We start from the raw sequence: 15,467 nt of genomic DNA on the forward strand, positions 1-15,467 counted from the left end.
CAATCATTATAGGACATACTAGGTGAGGGTTCAAACCTGACCTTTGTCTTTTAAAATTTGTAGATTCACTCGCTCGAGCTGTTCATATCACCTTGTTTTCGTTAAAATCACTTCTTTTCCACCAATACGGAGCCCAGCTATGTACGTGTCAAATTTGAAAGTTTGTTAGTAATATTGGAATTCGTAAAAGTGACAGACGTCGTGAAAAATTCCTGAGTATAGCGTTAAAAACAGTCAAAGAAAGTGACGGGTCAAATCGTACAACCATATATAAAGGCGACTGCTTTCAGAATTCTCGTCAGTAATAATTGTAGAACACCAACTAAATGAATACGTTTTTCTTTATTAATTTTGCAGGCACAGTTCCAGGGCCGATATTGTTCGGGGCAGTCATTGATGGCGTTTGTTTGATTTGGAAGGAAACATGCGGAGAAAAAGAGTCTTGTTGGATTTACAACAACAGCGACATGGGTCGGAATCTCTTCATCTTGGCACTGGGAGTCAAAATCGCGTCTTCTCTCTTTTTCCTATTGGCCAGTTTCGTGTACAGAGCGCCATCTGGCGACAAGATGATTAAGACATCTACAGAGGAAACGTTAGCTGTAGAGATCATTCAAAATGGCGTCGATTCCAACGGTTCATTGGTGAAAGAGGAACCAATCAGAGACTCAGACGAGTCCATCAACGGCGTGGTGAATCGATTGTGATATTCATATCAATGGGATTTATCTTGCGGTTGGATGAAAATTGCTCAATTTCTATAACCAAAAAAAAACTTTTACTTTCATTCCATTTAAGACATTGTACAAAATGGTCATTTGTCATGGAATTCTACACAGCAAGCATCATAAAATTCAAGAATTATGAGAAATTCGTTTTTATGAGTACTTTATATGAGCTGCACATTTCGTATTTACGATCAATGGTTTTGATCGAGATTGTTGTGGAGTTTCACAGCTGTAATATTTCCACCTGTATGTTGATGCCGGACTGGAAGAATAGCTACGTGAACAAGTACTCTACCCCCGTGTATCAATGCAGACAGAGAGAATGTGACGCAAATAGCGTACAGCACTCATAACTTTCTCTAAGCTCGTGCTTTATGACAGTACATATGGGGCTTTTCCACACTTGTCTTTAAGAGAGCCAATCGGTAGCGTCTTACAACTGCCTTTCTTTAAATGAGGGATTCAGCGAGATTAAACAAATTTATGTCCCCAGCAAACGTATTCCACACTTTAAAAACATCCAAAGATGACTTACTGAGTTCGTTAGGCGATGCACAAGTACAAGTGTACGTTGATTCATGGAATGTTACCGTTTTTATTTTTCTTTAGGAAGGGTAAAGTGGGCCTATATTGTTTGCGTATGCGAGTCACCGACTAAAAACCATGTTTGAATACTACACATCTGATATACCGTGAGTGACTACATATACCATGTTTGAATACCACGAATTGAATAAACATTGCGTGACTATACCATGTTCGTATACCACAAACTGGATATACAGTGAGTCACCATACCATGTTTGTATACCACGAACTGGATATACAGTGAAAGGTTATATATAAATAACACGAATTGGACATACAGTGAGTGACTGTCATGTGAAAATATATGTACTACGAAGTGGATGTACAGTTCTGTAATGTGTGTGTGTGTGTGTGTGTGTGTGGCGGGGGGGGGGGGGGTTAATCTGAAATTTTCTGTACATAAATGTAAATATAACATTTTAACGAGTATAAGGTGTGCATCGTCAGGTGGTGTCAAGTTCAGAACGATAAATGTACGAGTCTCTTGCAATTGTACATAATGCGTTAGGTAATACAGAAAATGCACGTAAAATATGACTCTCCATAGCGTGAAGCACAAAAATAAATTCAAATTCTGCTGAACTTTAGATTACTTGATAAGGACACACTGTATCATTTAAAGTAGCATTGCATGGGGCCATGTGAGGAGATTGAAAATTAATTCATGTGGATAGGCAGAAAATACCAACAGCCCTCGAAGCTGCAGCTTTAAGTTAGTATGTTTGTGAGGTGCTGTTGTTTTTTCCCACAAAGTGCTTCTACCCAAGAATCTTAAAAATGCTCTCCATACACCAGCAATCCACATACACAAACTTATGTCTTTGTATTATTAATGCAAAGGTGTACTACTTAACTTAATGAACAAGGGTCGATTAATCAGAGTCATATCTAACATAAATCAAAATTTAAGATTTTAGTGCTTATTTCTCGGCTCTAAAAATATGATATTTATCACTTCATCAATGTGATCTCATGACAAATGTGTCAAAATTTTACTTCCAATAATGAAAACTGATGATGTTTCAAATTTTGACAGAAGTCAAAAATGACTCCATGGAATCGGTCCCAGGTTTTGTATACGAGTGTGAGTGAGTGAGTGAGTGCTTGGGGTTTTACGTCGTTACATGAGTGTGGGTGATTGTGTCTTGCATTTCATCCAGTCATCAGGGGCCGGTTTCATGAAGCTTACTTAATGTTAAGTTGCCCTTAGCTAAGTGCACTTTATACCTCTACAACATACGTTGTCACCGTAGTTAAGGGCTTACCTAGCTAAGTGAGTTTCATGAAACCGTCCCCTGTACCCATACTCTGTATATTTTTATAAAATGCTGATTTTTGTAGATAATATTCCCACATGGTGGGGAAAGGTTTATGTGTGAAAAATAAACTTGCCATGGAATGGCATAAAACCAACGTACTGCGCAACTGCTTTTTTTTGTCTCGTTTGTGAAGAATAACAATAAATATATGAATTACTGTGGCCGTTCGGCGAGGTGCTCGTGACTTCAGTGGTTTGCGAAGCGTGCATTCAATCTCGATCTCGGAGAGGAAATTTGCAGCCCAGAAAACCAGTCCATAATACTAAGTACGTATGACCCCGCTCTGGATTGCATCTAGCTCAGTAGGTAAATTTCACTCAGTTTTACAACTCGAATACAACCTAATGTTTTTGTTATGCAATAAATCCACACGTTATACGAGTTCAAAGGGTATTAAAACTTGCTTGGCAAACCCTCGTTTAACAATGATCTAGACGCTGGCTGGTGCAGTCAGTAAAGAATTGATGTACACATTTTACACTTCCTGGGGCCTCTGTCGAGCCCCAAATAAAGCAAAACATATTAAAAGGGGAGTTTCGAGCTCAAACTCTTTTTTTCTATGAAAGTGAAAAGGGTCCTTCCATATCAAGTGAGTTGTGAAAAATGTTGGGTAACCTGTGTACCCATTAAATTACCGATCACTCATCTCTACATGTACCATGGCACCATTTATATCTCTTTCCTCTTATAGTAACTTCTCAAGTTCACAAACGCTCCGCTCTTCATATTTCTCCATCGTTCGCACACTCTAAATCACTTTTTGTGAAACCTTTTTCAGGCGCACGTTACGGTAAACGTGATACCACAACAGTTGCTCAACATTTTTGACAGGTCACATGATACAGTATCACTTTTTTGGGCCTTTAGTGATAAAAGAGTTCGAACTCGAAAATCCCATATTGTATTTGAATTTTTGACTTGAGTCTTAAGACGTTTGACCTCCGTGTACGACAGCTGTCGATCCAAGGTTCAACAAAATTATAACTCAGGTTTAAAATATATCTGAACAGAAGACTGAATTTCTCTTTTGTAGATCTTTAATAAGAAAAAATATTTTGCATTCAATTCAAAAATAGTGTACCCATGTATAACAGTGATTAAATGTGAATTTAATTAAAAATTATTCGCTTAAGACAAAATATGGAATGCACGAGTATGCAAAAAAAAATGCAGTCCTAAAAATGACAATTGCATGCCTGCACTCTGTATCAAAGATACAAGTGAAGGCCAATACAATCATTTGAGCTGAAAACAGCGAATGCTATAGAAGAAATACATTTGCATGGAGCTGAACATGGGCGGAACATATGCCATGGAAGGTTCAACATCTACGTAAACCTATGAACTAATCTGAAAATTCAACTTTTCCGCATGCGTATGATTATTACATTATTTTGGTAATATTGTGGTAGGCCCTAGAGGTTTCAAAAATTACTTGCACATCGTATTATACGTTATTCCAAAATTTCAGAAATTTCTAACAGATTTTTGCATCAAATTTATGGAATTTTATTCCGGTTTATTTACATTATGACCATCTATAAAACATGGTAACATGCGTCATAGCTACATGTGGCAACACGCCAGCTACCACAAACAATATGGCCATGTGTGACATACATATAATCTAATCTATTTCACTATGTTGCCATACTGACGGCCTTTGTCACACAATGTTGCCACACATACAATGTTTGTCACACAATGTTGCCATACATGCAATGCTTGTCACACAATGTTGCCATCCATAAAATCTTGCCACACATGAAATGTTTGTCACACAATATTGCCACATATACAATGTTTGTCACACAATGTGGTCACAGGTGCAGTTAACGTCGCATAATGTTGCCATACATAAAAATGCATGATCACATATTTAGCGTGCGTTCGTTTGATCTCTCACACAAAGTTAAATTTTATAGTTACAGATCTGCACATTGCCGTCAAAAATTAATCAGGCATTTCAGCATTAAAAATCACTGATAAGTCATGCATATTTTATCCATTATAAATTAACAATATAGATTTATTAACCAGTAATATTAACAACAGGTATGTACATCTATTCAGGGCATTTCAAAATACTCAAACTGTCCAATATTAACTTCAGGCACCTGTATATATGTTGTATTCTTGGGAGAGGACATGCATCCCACTGCATTTATATTGCTTCTGTGGATGTACATCATGGCTTCATTATTAAATTAAACAATTGTAATCTTATTATCATAGGTAACTTATCTATGAAAACGTTATAAAAAATCACTTCAAAAAACATTCAATGAACATAGATTATTATGACCTGTGATGATATGATATGTGAAAAAAAAAACAACTCTGATTTAAAATTTGGTGGAATGTGACAGAAAATGACAAGAATTGCATTTAAATACAATGACTACCAATTTAGTTTTGTTCCCTTGTTTTGTTTAATTTTTTAAAAATTTTGTGTTTCAAAGTTTTCTATGAAAATGCCATTATGACATGTGAATTATGGGTAAAATCATGAAAAATGTATTGATGACTATTTGTTAATGAGGCCCTATATAATATGTTAAAATACTGCAAAAGATCAAAGCACTTTTGTCATCATCATCACCATCACAACTCCTCACGAGGCTTCTGTTTCCTCTTAATGGTGTCATCGTCATGGCAACCGTTCATGATCTCTTCCGCCACCTTTAACCCCGACAGGAAGGCCCCTTCTGCGCAGCCCGGCTTTTCCATAGTGGCGTGTTCTCCGGCGAAGTACAGATACGGACAAACTGGTCGCAGTAACTGTCTCCTCATCTCCTGTGTGTTTCCTGTTGAAAAACAAAAGTTTTCCAATGTTTTACTATGGTTTCCACTTAACTTTGCTCTCTTTTTTAATCTTATTTCTGTCATATATCCACAGAGCTGCCAAACTGGAACCAGGAGCAGAACTGGATATCAAAAATATACATGCACAAATAGGAAAAAAAAAAACACAGAAAACAAGAATACTTTTCCGCCCACGATGGTCGAAGGTTAAAATGAAATAACAACAACAAAACAACAAGAAAGCAACAAAAACAACAACAAGAAAGCAACATCAACAACAAAACAACAACAACAAGAAAGCAACCACACAATAAGAATACCTCGCCAACCGCGCAGTACACCAACAACACCACCATCATCACAAGAAGAAGATAATGTCTTACCAACAGCATAGTAAGAAGCACTTCCTCCAGAGAGCGGATCACTCAGCCAGGAGGACCTCTGCATAGAAACAACTTTCTGCCTCTTTACCAGCTGATGGCCGAAGATGTATGCCAGAGATTTGAGAGCTGGAAACATGAAAAAATAAACCTGATAGTGTTTGTGTTTAATTATTAGAGTGTCAGATCAGAGTCAGCAGCCTCCGACATAGTCTCCTTACAAACAAAAAAAAATCATTGCTGCACCAGATATGACTTGAGTTAAGCCTGTCACCTCATTCATTAATGACCGGTCAGATTTTACTAGAAGAGCGAAAAGTGAATAACTCAGCCAGGGCTGCATGAATAATTACATGTAAACAACATACTGGAACCATCAAAGTTCCAAAAAGTACCTCTAAAAACGACAACAACCTGCAGATGGTTGTGGGTTTCCTCCAGGCTCTGTCAGGTTTCCTCCCGACTTACAAGTCCAACATTCTTGAGTACGGCGTAATACACCAATCAAACAAATAAAAATAAAAATATGATAATTAACTAAAGACGACAATTTTTTTGTTCAAATACAGTAAATCTACCATGCCCGGTACCTTCTTCCTTTAGCTGATCTTCCTCCATACCCTCCATTCGCTCAGCCGCGTCCCCTGTGACGTATCCCACCAGGGCGTTAGTTTCCGTCAGCCGGTAGCCATTGATCCATGATGATACCAATGGGTTTTTCGTTTTGAGAACGTCAGCCGTACTGGCGAACATCCCTGGCTCCTCGGGCCAAAACATGTTCTCAAAACGAAGGATTACCTTATTCAGGCGACCGAAACCTGTGAAGAAAATACAGCAACCAAACTGGCAGAATACACATCACCCCTTAAATATTCTGCATCGAGCAAGAAGGCTTTGAAATTTAATCTGATGAGCAAATGAAACAAAGGACTAATGTGAATCAAGGAAATCATTAAAGATGCAAAATAAGTATTTATATGGTCTTTATTTTTTTATTTATTTATTTGATTGGTGTTTTACGCCGCACTCGAGATTATTTCACTTACACGACGGCGGTCATCATTATGGTCAGAAGAAAACAGGGGAAACCCACGGCCAACAGCACATTGTTGGCACACCTTCCCACCAACAGTGTATGGTTTTTAAACTTGATGTTAGGTTGCACAACGCACCTACACATGCAATTTTATCAAAACAGGCAATATTTGACGCATTTTATTTTATGGACAACAAAGTGTAAAAGATGGACGGACAGACAGACTGACAAAAATAGCCATTTTGAAACTGTTGTTAACATAGTTTCTGTCTGGTAATTGCCTGATCTACTTCGAAGATACACGCTATTCACGGACTCTTACCCATTTTATTAATGGCATTTTTACGTTCTACAGAAAGGGGTGGATCAAAGAAAATGTCTCCATTTTTCAGCACGCCAAGAGGAACTGCTACGACAACCACATCAGCTGTAATAGACTTGCGATCAGTTGTTCGGATCTTAACTTTGCGTTTTTTCTGATCAACTTGCACTTGGCGAACAACTTTCCCCAATTCCACGTCCAAAGGTGTTTCTGAATCCCAGCCAGAAACTAATCTGTTGAAAAACACAATGATGAATACAAAATGAGGTAGAAACGAAAATTGACATTACACGAGTAATTTATTTACTTACTTATCTGATTTGAGTTTTATGCCGTACTCAAGAATATTTCACTTATACCACGTACGGCCTACATGTGACATTTCACAATCGTACTGATCTTGTTTATAGGGTATGGCAAAAACTTGATCAATTGTCTAATGTGAGGTCAACGAACTACTCAAGAATATAATTTCCCTTTACATAGGGCAGAAGTCAGTTTCACGGGTGAAAGAAACTGAAATGCCTGGTTGCCTGGAGTTAAGAAGTCCACCGGACAGGCAAATAGTTGGCAAATGATCATCATCTTTCTTCAAATGCAGCTGTGCTGATTGTTTGTATCCATTAAACCATCTTCTCCAAGCATACCAATGAAAGACGGTCAGACTGATGTTCACTGACGCAGGGCGTGAGGAAGCCTGGTTAGTTCGTTGGTTTCATACGACTGTCAGAAAATAACAGCATATGAGAAAGAAAACAGTCCAAATGGCCAGTTTCCAAACCTTGAATACAGCAAGCCTTGAACTCAAAAATCATTAAACTATAGACAAAGAACCTAATTAAGCACCCCCTTGGTTTTCATTGTGGCGATTTTCTACACACGCGATTAATGTTCTTCTGTATCAAAGGGTGTAAAATGTGATTGTTTGTGGAGCGTGTGCTTCTTTGGCTAATGAAAAACGACAAATGACTGGAATCCATGTGTTTCATTGATTAACACACATTCATTTCTATCATCACTGGTTTTGATGCGAAACAATGGCTTTACAAGCTTGGTCCGGAGTGAGCAGCGTTGAAACGGTGGTTGAAATTATTCAATTAAAACGTCATTTGGTGACGTTAACGTGCGTTACGTCAATATCAAGTGTATTCGCCGTGAGCCTATGTGACAGCCTGAACCCTTCTCCTCATACCACCTGTCAGCCTCCTGATACTCTAAAGGGGAACTCGCTGCCATTCTTTGTGCAAGGCAGGTCGATCAATAAATTGTTGATCCTGTGTATAACAACACTTGTCATTTATTTATTCTTATCACCAACTATTCACCAGTTTTGCCACAAAGACTTGAATAAACAACTTCTCACCTGTTGACAATTTCGTCCATGCCCTCGCGGATGAAGTGAGCCATTGCCAGTCTCTCTACCTCCAGCATGTTCACAGATAGATTGCTCAAGGGAGCACCAAACGCTGGCTCCACCATGGCCTTGAGAATCACCTCCCACAAGTCCTTGTCTGGGAGGGGTATGCGGCTTGCTGAGAAGTCCAGGGCTTCTTGTATGGAGAAATCCTCTACAGCTTGCTTCTCTATGATGGCTGTTTGAATCTTTTCCTTCACAGAGATCCATCAAGCATGTATATGTACATGTACGCAGTTTTGATTTATTTATTTATTTATTTCATTGGTGTTTAATGCCTTACTCGAGAATATTTCACTTATACAACGGTGATTAGCATTATGGTGGGAGGAAACCGAGTAGAGCCCAGTGGAAACCCACAACCATCCGCAGGTTGCTGGAAGACCTTCCCATGTAAGGCTGGACAGGAAGCCAGCATGAGTGGGACTTGACTTCTCAGCGACGGCATTGGTGAGAGGCTCCTAGGCGATTTCGCTGCTCTAGCGTGAGCCACGGAGATCCCAGTTTTGATATAGTTCTCATACCAGAAAAAAAGGCAAATTAATGTAAGCTGTATTCAGTACTTATACTGAAGTACAATATGCATGTAAAGTACTTCACAGCTGTATTCAGTAATTACAAGACACTGTACAGCTGTATTCAGTACTTACAGGTAATGTACAGCTGTATTCAGTACTTACAGGTAATGTACAGCTGTATTCAGTATTTACATGTAGATGGAGGTAATGTACAGCTTTATTCAGTGCTTACAATAAGGTATTGCATAGCTATATTCAGTACTTACAATTAGCTATTTTGCAGCTCTATTTAGTATTTACAATGAGGTAATGCTGTATTTAGTACTAACAATTAGGTCTTCGGTTGCATACATTACTTACAATGCAGTATTCAGTACTTGCATTTATAATGATGTACTGTACAGTTGTTAGCCTGTATTCAATCCTTAAAATGAAGTACTGTACAGCTGTATTCAGTACTTATAAAGAGGTATTTGCATAGCTGTATTCAGTACTTACAATGAGGTGCTGTACAGCCGTATTCAGCCCTTATAGTGAGGTATTTACATAGCTGTATTCAGTACTTATAATGAGGTATTTGCATAACTGTATTCAATACTTATGAGGTATTTGCACAGCTGTATTCAGTACTTATAATGAGGTATTTGCACTGCTGTATTCAGTACTTATAATGAGGTATTTGCACTGCAGTACTGTGCTGCAGTATTGAGTACTTACATATATAATGAGGCGTTACGAAGCTGTATTCAGTACTTACAATGAGGTATTGTACGGCTGTATCCAGTTCTCCCCCACTCTCAACCTCTGTACGCTCTGCTGAACGGATCTCCAGTGAGCCTGTCTTGATAAGTGTCAGCTCAAAACGCTTTAACAGTTTATAAAATGGACCATGGACATCTGTGATATCTAACAAGGCTCCCCCAAGATCCCCTTCTGTACCTGAAAATAAAGACTTAAGTCATAAATCACAAGTCATCAAAAGCCGAACAGGAAAGAATCCAAATCGTGGGTAGTATTTTGTTCTGCAGTAAATTTTAAGCTTTCTACAGCAAAACATTTTACTTTTAGCTACGTTGGAATATTTGACTTAAGTCTTAAAGAGATTTTGATAGTTGCGGTCACAGGTATGTATTAATACGTTTACAGAGATAAGATAAAAATATCCAAAATACTATATATTTTGCTTTAGACATGAACATGATGAATTTGAAAATGCTTGTCAGAAGTCAAAAGATAAAAAAGAAAAGACTCCTAATAAATATATATGGATATCTCATCTAGTTCTTCACTGGAAATAAGAATCTGTACTTACCTCGGGTTTACATTAAATAATTCAGGAAACATCATGTTTTTTGTGCTCTGTGATTAGTTTATGGCATGTTCTAACAAGTATCACAACAATAATTATGCTTTTCATTCTACACTTAGCTTTATTGATAAGGTATTATCGGATCTCAGCATTCAGAATGACATTATCAGCTAGATCAGTGATGTATTAGGGTGAAAACAATGAAGAGGTCCGAGGGAGGGGGCAGTGCAGGGGGTCTTAGCCTGTGCATAAATACATGTACGTAAACCTGGTTTGTTGCTTCACTCACGTCTCCGATGTCAAAACCGACAGAAAATACGCAAAGAAGCAGAATTTTTTTTCTGTGTTATTAATTTAAATGTTGAACATTTGCAATCTCCACTTAACAGTTATGTTCCATGGATGCTTAGAGGAAAAAATGGCTAAAAATTGAAGCAATACAAAGTAACAAGGTGAAAATCTTCTCAAGATGTTTTTTCTAAATGAATTAAATGCATTCCAATGTTTTATTGCGAAGGTGGGCTTATAGATCAAAACTATCATTACTGTAAGTTACAAATATTTCACATGCCCTTTTTTTCTACAGATCCACCTACAAGTGAAAGCTCTGTAAAGTCAGTTCACCACAGAATTCAAATATTTGAATGCATTTCACAAAAAAATGGGTGAAGTTTAATGCATAGTTTTTAGTTGTCCATCTAGTCTTACTTCATGTTATATGTAGCTTTCTTTGACTCCAAATAATCACATGTACTAGATTATATTTTATATATATATACATATACTAGTATACAAATGTGGATTACCCAGAGCATCACTGCTGGACCGATCTGTCCATAAACGTCCTCCAATCCGATTCTCTCTACCTTCCAACAAGGTCACATGATAGCGTTCCTGGGGGTCATTCGCCAGCTGCCTAGCAACAGTTGCTCCGGCAACTCCAGCGCCAATCACAACCACGTCCTTCTGTCTTGGTTTTGCCAGGCCAACGCCAAGGAGCAGTACAGACAGACATGATGCACACCACCAAAGCTTTACATGTGGTGACAACATGTTATGGTTGAACAATAAAAATAGTCTGGAAAATAGAAAAAACCTACATCGCATCACAAGAGAATCCTGAATTTGAAAATGCTGTCAGAAAGATGATCGAAGTTCTTTAGTGACAAGTCAGCACAATAAAACTGCTTACCTTCTCTCTTAACATTACATACAATAAGATAATAAAAAAACTAGTAACTAAACTTTTTTGCATACATTTTTATCTTTGTGTAGCCATGATTACAAGTTATTACCTTTTGTTTTGAGTGAATGAATGAATGGTTGGGGTTTAACATCATACTGAACAATTTTTCAGGCACATGACGACGAGGAGTCATTAGGGGTGCACATATATCCTACTGTGTAGGCGATGATCGTGTACAAAATAAATTGGTATCATTTTCAGGGGGAAAAGATTAAGATATATACTTGTGAGTGAGTGAGTGAGTACTTGGGGTTTGACGTTGTGCTCAACAATTTTTCAGTCATATGACGATGAAGGAATCCTTAGGGTGTACAGATGTGCCTCCTTGTTGCAGGATTTCCACCACTCTTTTATCTAGCGCTGCTTCACTGAGACGACTTACCAAAGGCAAGCAAGCTGCCCCGCCCGAGCCATTATACTGATACGGGTCGTTGCACTGTCCCCTTCATGCTGAACGCCAAGCGAGGAAGTTACAACTTCCTCTTTTAAAGTCTTAGGTGTGACTCGACCCCGGACTGATTCTGGATTTACCACTCCCCAAGGGGACTATATACTTGCGGAGCGGGTATGTTTTATGGGTATTTTACATCTATCTGTGCAAGATACATGTACATACTTGGAGAGTACATGTAGATATGCTGAGTAATGAATAGGCCTATGCCTGAGTAAAGACAGAAATAGGCCTATGCCTGAGTAAAGACAGAAATAGGCCTATGCCTGAGTAAAAAGACAGAAATAGGCCTGTGTCTGGGTAAAAAGACAGAAATGGGCCTATGCCTTGGTAAAAAGACAGAAATAGGCCTATGCCTAGGTAAAAAGACAGAAATGGGCCTGTGTCTGGGTAAAAAGACAGAAATAGGCCTGTGCCTGGGTAAAAAGACAGAAATAGGCCTATGCCTAGGTAAAGACAGAAATAGGCCTATGCCTGAGTAAAAAGACAGAAATAGGCCTGTGTCTGGGTAAAAAGACAGAAATGGGCCTATGCCTAGGTAAAAAGACAGAAATAGGCCTATGCCTAGGTAAAAAGACAGAAATGGGCCTATGCCTAGGTAAAAAGACAGAAATAGGCCAGCATATATACATGATATATGGTCCTAGTATTATGAACACAAGAAGAAACCTAACCTAGGAGAAAGGTTTTCCTTTTTCAAAACAAAACAAAACAAAACAAAAAACAAGAATTCCCTGTTCATTTACAGGAGACAACATTCTTCTGACCCATTACTACATTTACATGAATTAAATTCGATGCAGTAAAGGTGGCTGTCTAATAAACCTGAAGTCAGTTGTTCAATACTACTATACACTGAGATTGACATCAATCGTTCAATCAATGATCACTGCTTGATCATGGCGACCTCCGCGTCCAGGTGCTCGATACAACAACAACTTAAGGCTGTTTCATATGGGGACTAATTGTTTGGTCGAATCCAACGATCAATCGAAGGCATTGCGAGACTTGTTCACCGTGTGTATCTATCAAGGTATCATCATAGCGTGTCTGTACTTACATGGCCGCTTTTACTTCAAATGTGATCGGAGAAAAAGCGTGGTCTACCTGTGTGAGTTGTGGCGCGCTGTTTAAAGGGCGCCTTGCAGTGATCTCAAACCCGGCGCTAAGTTAGGACCTAGAATCCTCATAGCGACACGCCGCTTACATCAACCAAACTACACTAAAATCGTTGCAGTGTCAAGCTCTCGTGTACATATTGTACGCCTGTAGCCTGATTTCCGCAAATTTTTCATCTCAGTCGGCATTCACTCTCATTTAGAGTTATAGAGGAAGGTATATATATATCAGTAATTATTTCGTAGCCTTGCTCGATCGGTGCTTGGAGGCAACCTTTTGATTTCTGTGAGCGACATGCTGTCGTTTTCAGCCTGTTTGGATGTTTACAACGTTGTCTTCGTTTGTTAAGTGATAGTATTAATCACGCTATAGACACGATCAAATTCTATCTGGAAAGCGTAGGCCTAAATGCATGCCGTTTTAACATGATAACATGCATGCATGAGTGATGTGTGGGTCTATCGGTATAGGCCTACTGTATATCGGCCTATGTGGAAAAATTGATTCGGACAATAACTTCATTCGGAATTAGCCTTCATAGGCCCACCATCTACTTTAGAGGGTGAAAATAATGATTAGCCTATCTCATTTAAAACGAAATTATTGAAATGTTTTGGTCCATTACATTGTATGGCATATGCCTTACATGTATTAGGTTATAGTAAGTCAACAAGAGATATGGGTTTCCTCATTATCGGGGGCAGAAAGCTCGAAAGTCAATTTAATCCTGAGTTGGTTCAGGGCTAACATGCAAGGCGATTTCAATTATTGTTCATATCAATAGTATCACTCGACAGTTTGTATGGCTCCTCTGGGCGGTATATCGACCGAATGATATAAAAATTATTTATTTATTTATTGCTGAACGCAGTTCCCAAGAATTTTTCACTCATGTCTGGATGCAGTTTGTCTTTTAAAAAAGTGGAAGAGACGTGGATGCCCAGCGTAAACCAATGATCAACCTGTGTCAAGTTACTGACGAGCTTTTTCACACGTGATATATGCCTACAGATATGCACACTGTATTGGTGGAAGACATATGGTCTTGAACACACGTTAAACTTCACAGGAAAACCGATTATGGTCATCAAGGTTGGTATATTAAGAAAATCTCCCGTCCAAGGCCGGGTTTGAACCTACGCCTCATGATTCCTAGCGATTAAAAGCCGGTGTCTCCAACAAAACATAAATCAGATCTCTTTCTAATGAAGTTCTATCATGCCCCATCCCCATGGTCATTATGTGAACTCTCTTAATACTGAAAGTTTATATATAAATTTAAAATAATGTCAAAATTTTTTGCAGAAATGCCGGATGTATTTATGAATGCTTGGTGTTTGACGTCGTCCTTAACAATTTTTAAGTCATATGACGATGAGAAGTCATTAGTTGTGTGCGTATATACTGTGTCTTCTTGTGGCAGGGCGAGACCAAAAAGTGCAGTAGCCACTGAAGTATCATACCAAAGACACCACACATGACAGCCTATCAAGCCAATCACTTTAGTGTACATCATGTATACATTAGTCAATTTTTTGCCTGTTTTAGTAAAACTATACTCACACGTTTGGCAATGATGTTGGAATGTGAATTAAGCAATCAGATATATTATATACCGCAAGCAGGATACAAACGATTATAGTTTTTGGTAGCTTCAAAATGGATACCAACGATGTCGTTGGCTTCACAATTCGGAATAACATCCTATACACATGAGACGTAAGACCGGGTGCTCCCGGATGTAAGGCATCGTTGCTGTCTTGTGAGGGTTGGGGTACTTGTGCGTTCCTTAGAATTCGTAGGAAGGCCTTTGTACCTAAACTACGTGTTGACTTATAGTGCAGCTTCACTGGAACAAAAGGCACCATGTGATTTTCATAATATGCAGGACTTACACCGACAACAGCGTGATAGTTGATAAATGGTCACACGTAGCACGCAGTGAAATACGGCCTTTTGTCTATTTATCTCAGTAACATGTAAAATCCTTAAACAGTTGCAAATTACACGTCCCCAGGTGCCGTGGCTAAAGGGAAATTAAGAACATCATTGATATTAGTTTCTATTTCTTAGATGTCACTGGTCTAGAATTAAGACTGGCTCAAAAGATCTGAAACGTTCCCGCTGTTATGTACATGTAAGTTGGCTGTTCTGAGCTATTGAAAAATTGAGAAAAAAAAGTGCTGGAAGAAGCTAAAGAAGGCATACGCTTCAATCTCAGTTCAGGTTTTT

The 15,467-nt window shown here is 38.6% G+C and overlaps 2 protein-coding genes across 2 annotated transcripts in view; one reads left to right on the forward strand and one right to left on the reverse strand.

Annotated features, from left to right (window-relative positions):
• LOC135463813 (solute carrier organic anion transporter family member 4C1-like) overlaps nucleotides 1-1,659 on the forward strand; it is a 36,803-nt gene extending 35,144 nt beyond the window's left edge. The window contains exon 12 of the mRNA XM_064741260.1: nucleotides 358-1,659. Within this exon, the coding sequence (XP_064597330.1) occupies nucleotides 358-707 (350 nt within the window). The 3' untranslated portion in view covers nucleotides 708-1,659. The remainder of the gene's footprint in view (nucleotides 1-357) is intronic.
• Nucleotides 1,660-4,961: 3,302 nt separating this feature from the next.
• LOC135463432 (uncharacterized) lies at nucleotides 4,962-13,229 on the reverse strand. Its single transcript, XM_064740692.1, has 8 exons — nucleotides 13,177-13,229; nucleotides 11,226-11,497; nucleotides 9,868-10,049; nucleotides 8,542-8,786; nucleotides 7,179-7,411; nucleotides 6,411-6,638; nucleotides 5,824-5,949; nucleotides 4,962-5,442 (listed from the first exon to the last, which is right to left on the reverse strand). Exons 2-8 carry the CDS (start codon nucleotides 11,470-11,472, stop codon nucleotides 5,240-5,242), a joined length of 1,464 nt encoding a protein of 487 aa, XP_064596762.1. The 5' UTR covers nucleotides 11,473-11,497; nucleotides 13,177-13,229; the 3' UTR covers nucleotides 4,962-5,239.
• Between the last annotated feature and the right edge of the window lie 2,238 nt (nucleotides 13,230-15,467).

The sequence above is a fragment of the Liolophura sinensis genome, chromosome 3 (genome assembly GCF_032854445.1).
Source record: "Liolophura sinensis isolate JHLJ2023 chromosome 3, CUHK_Ljap_v2, whole genome shotgun sequence".
NCBI lineage: Eukaryota > Metazoa > Mollusca > Polyplacophora > Chitonida > Chitonidae > Liolophura > Liolophura sinensis.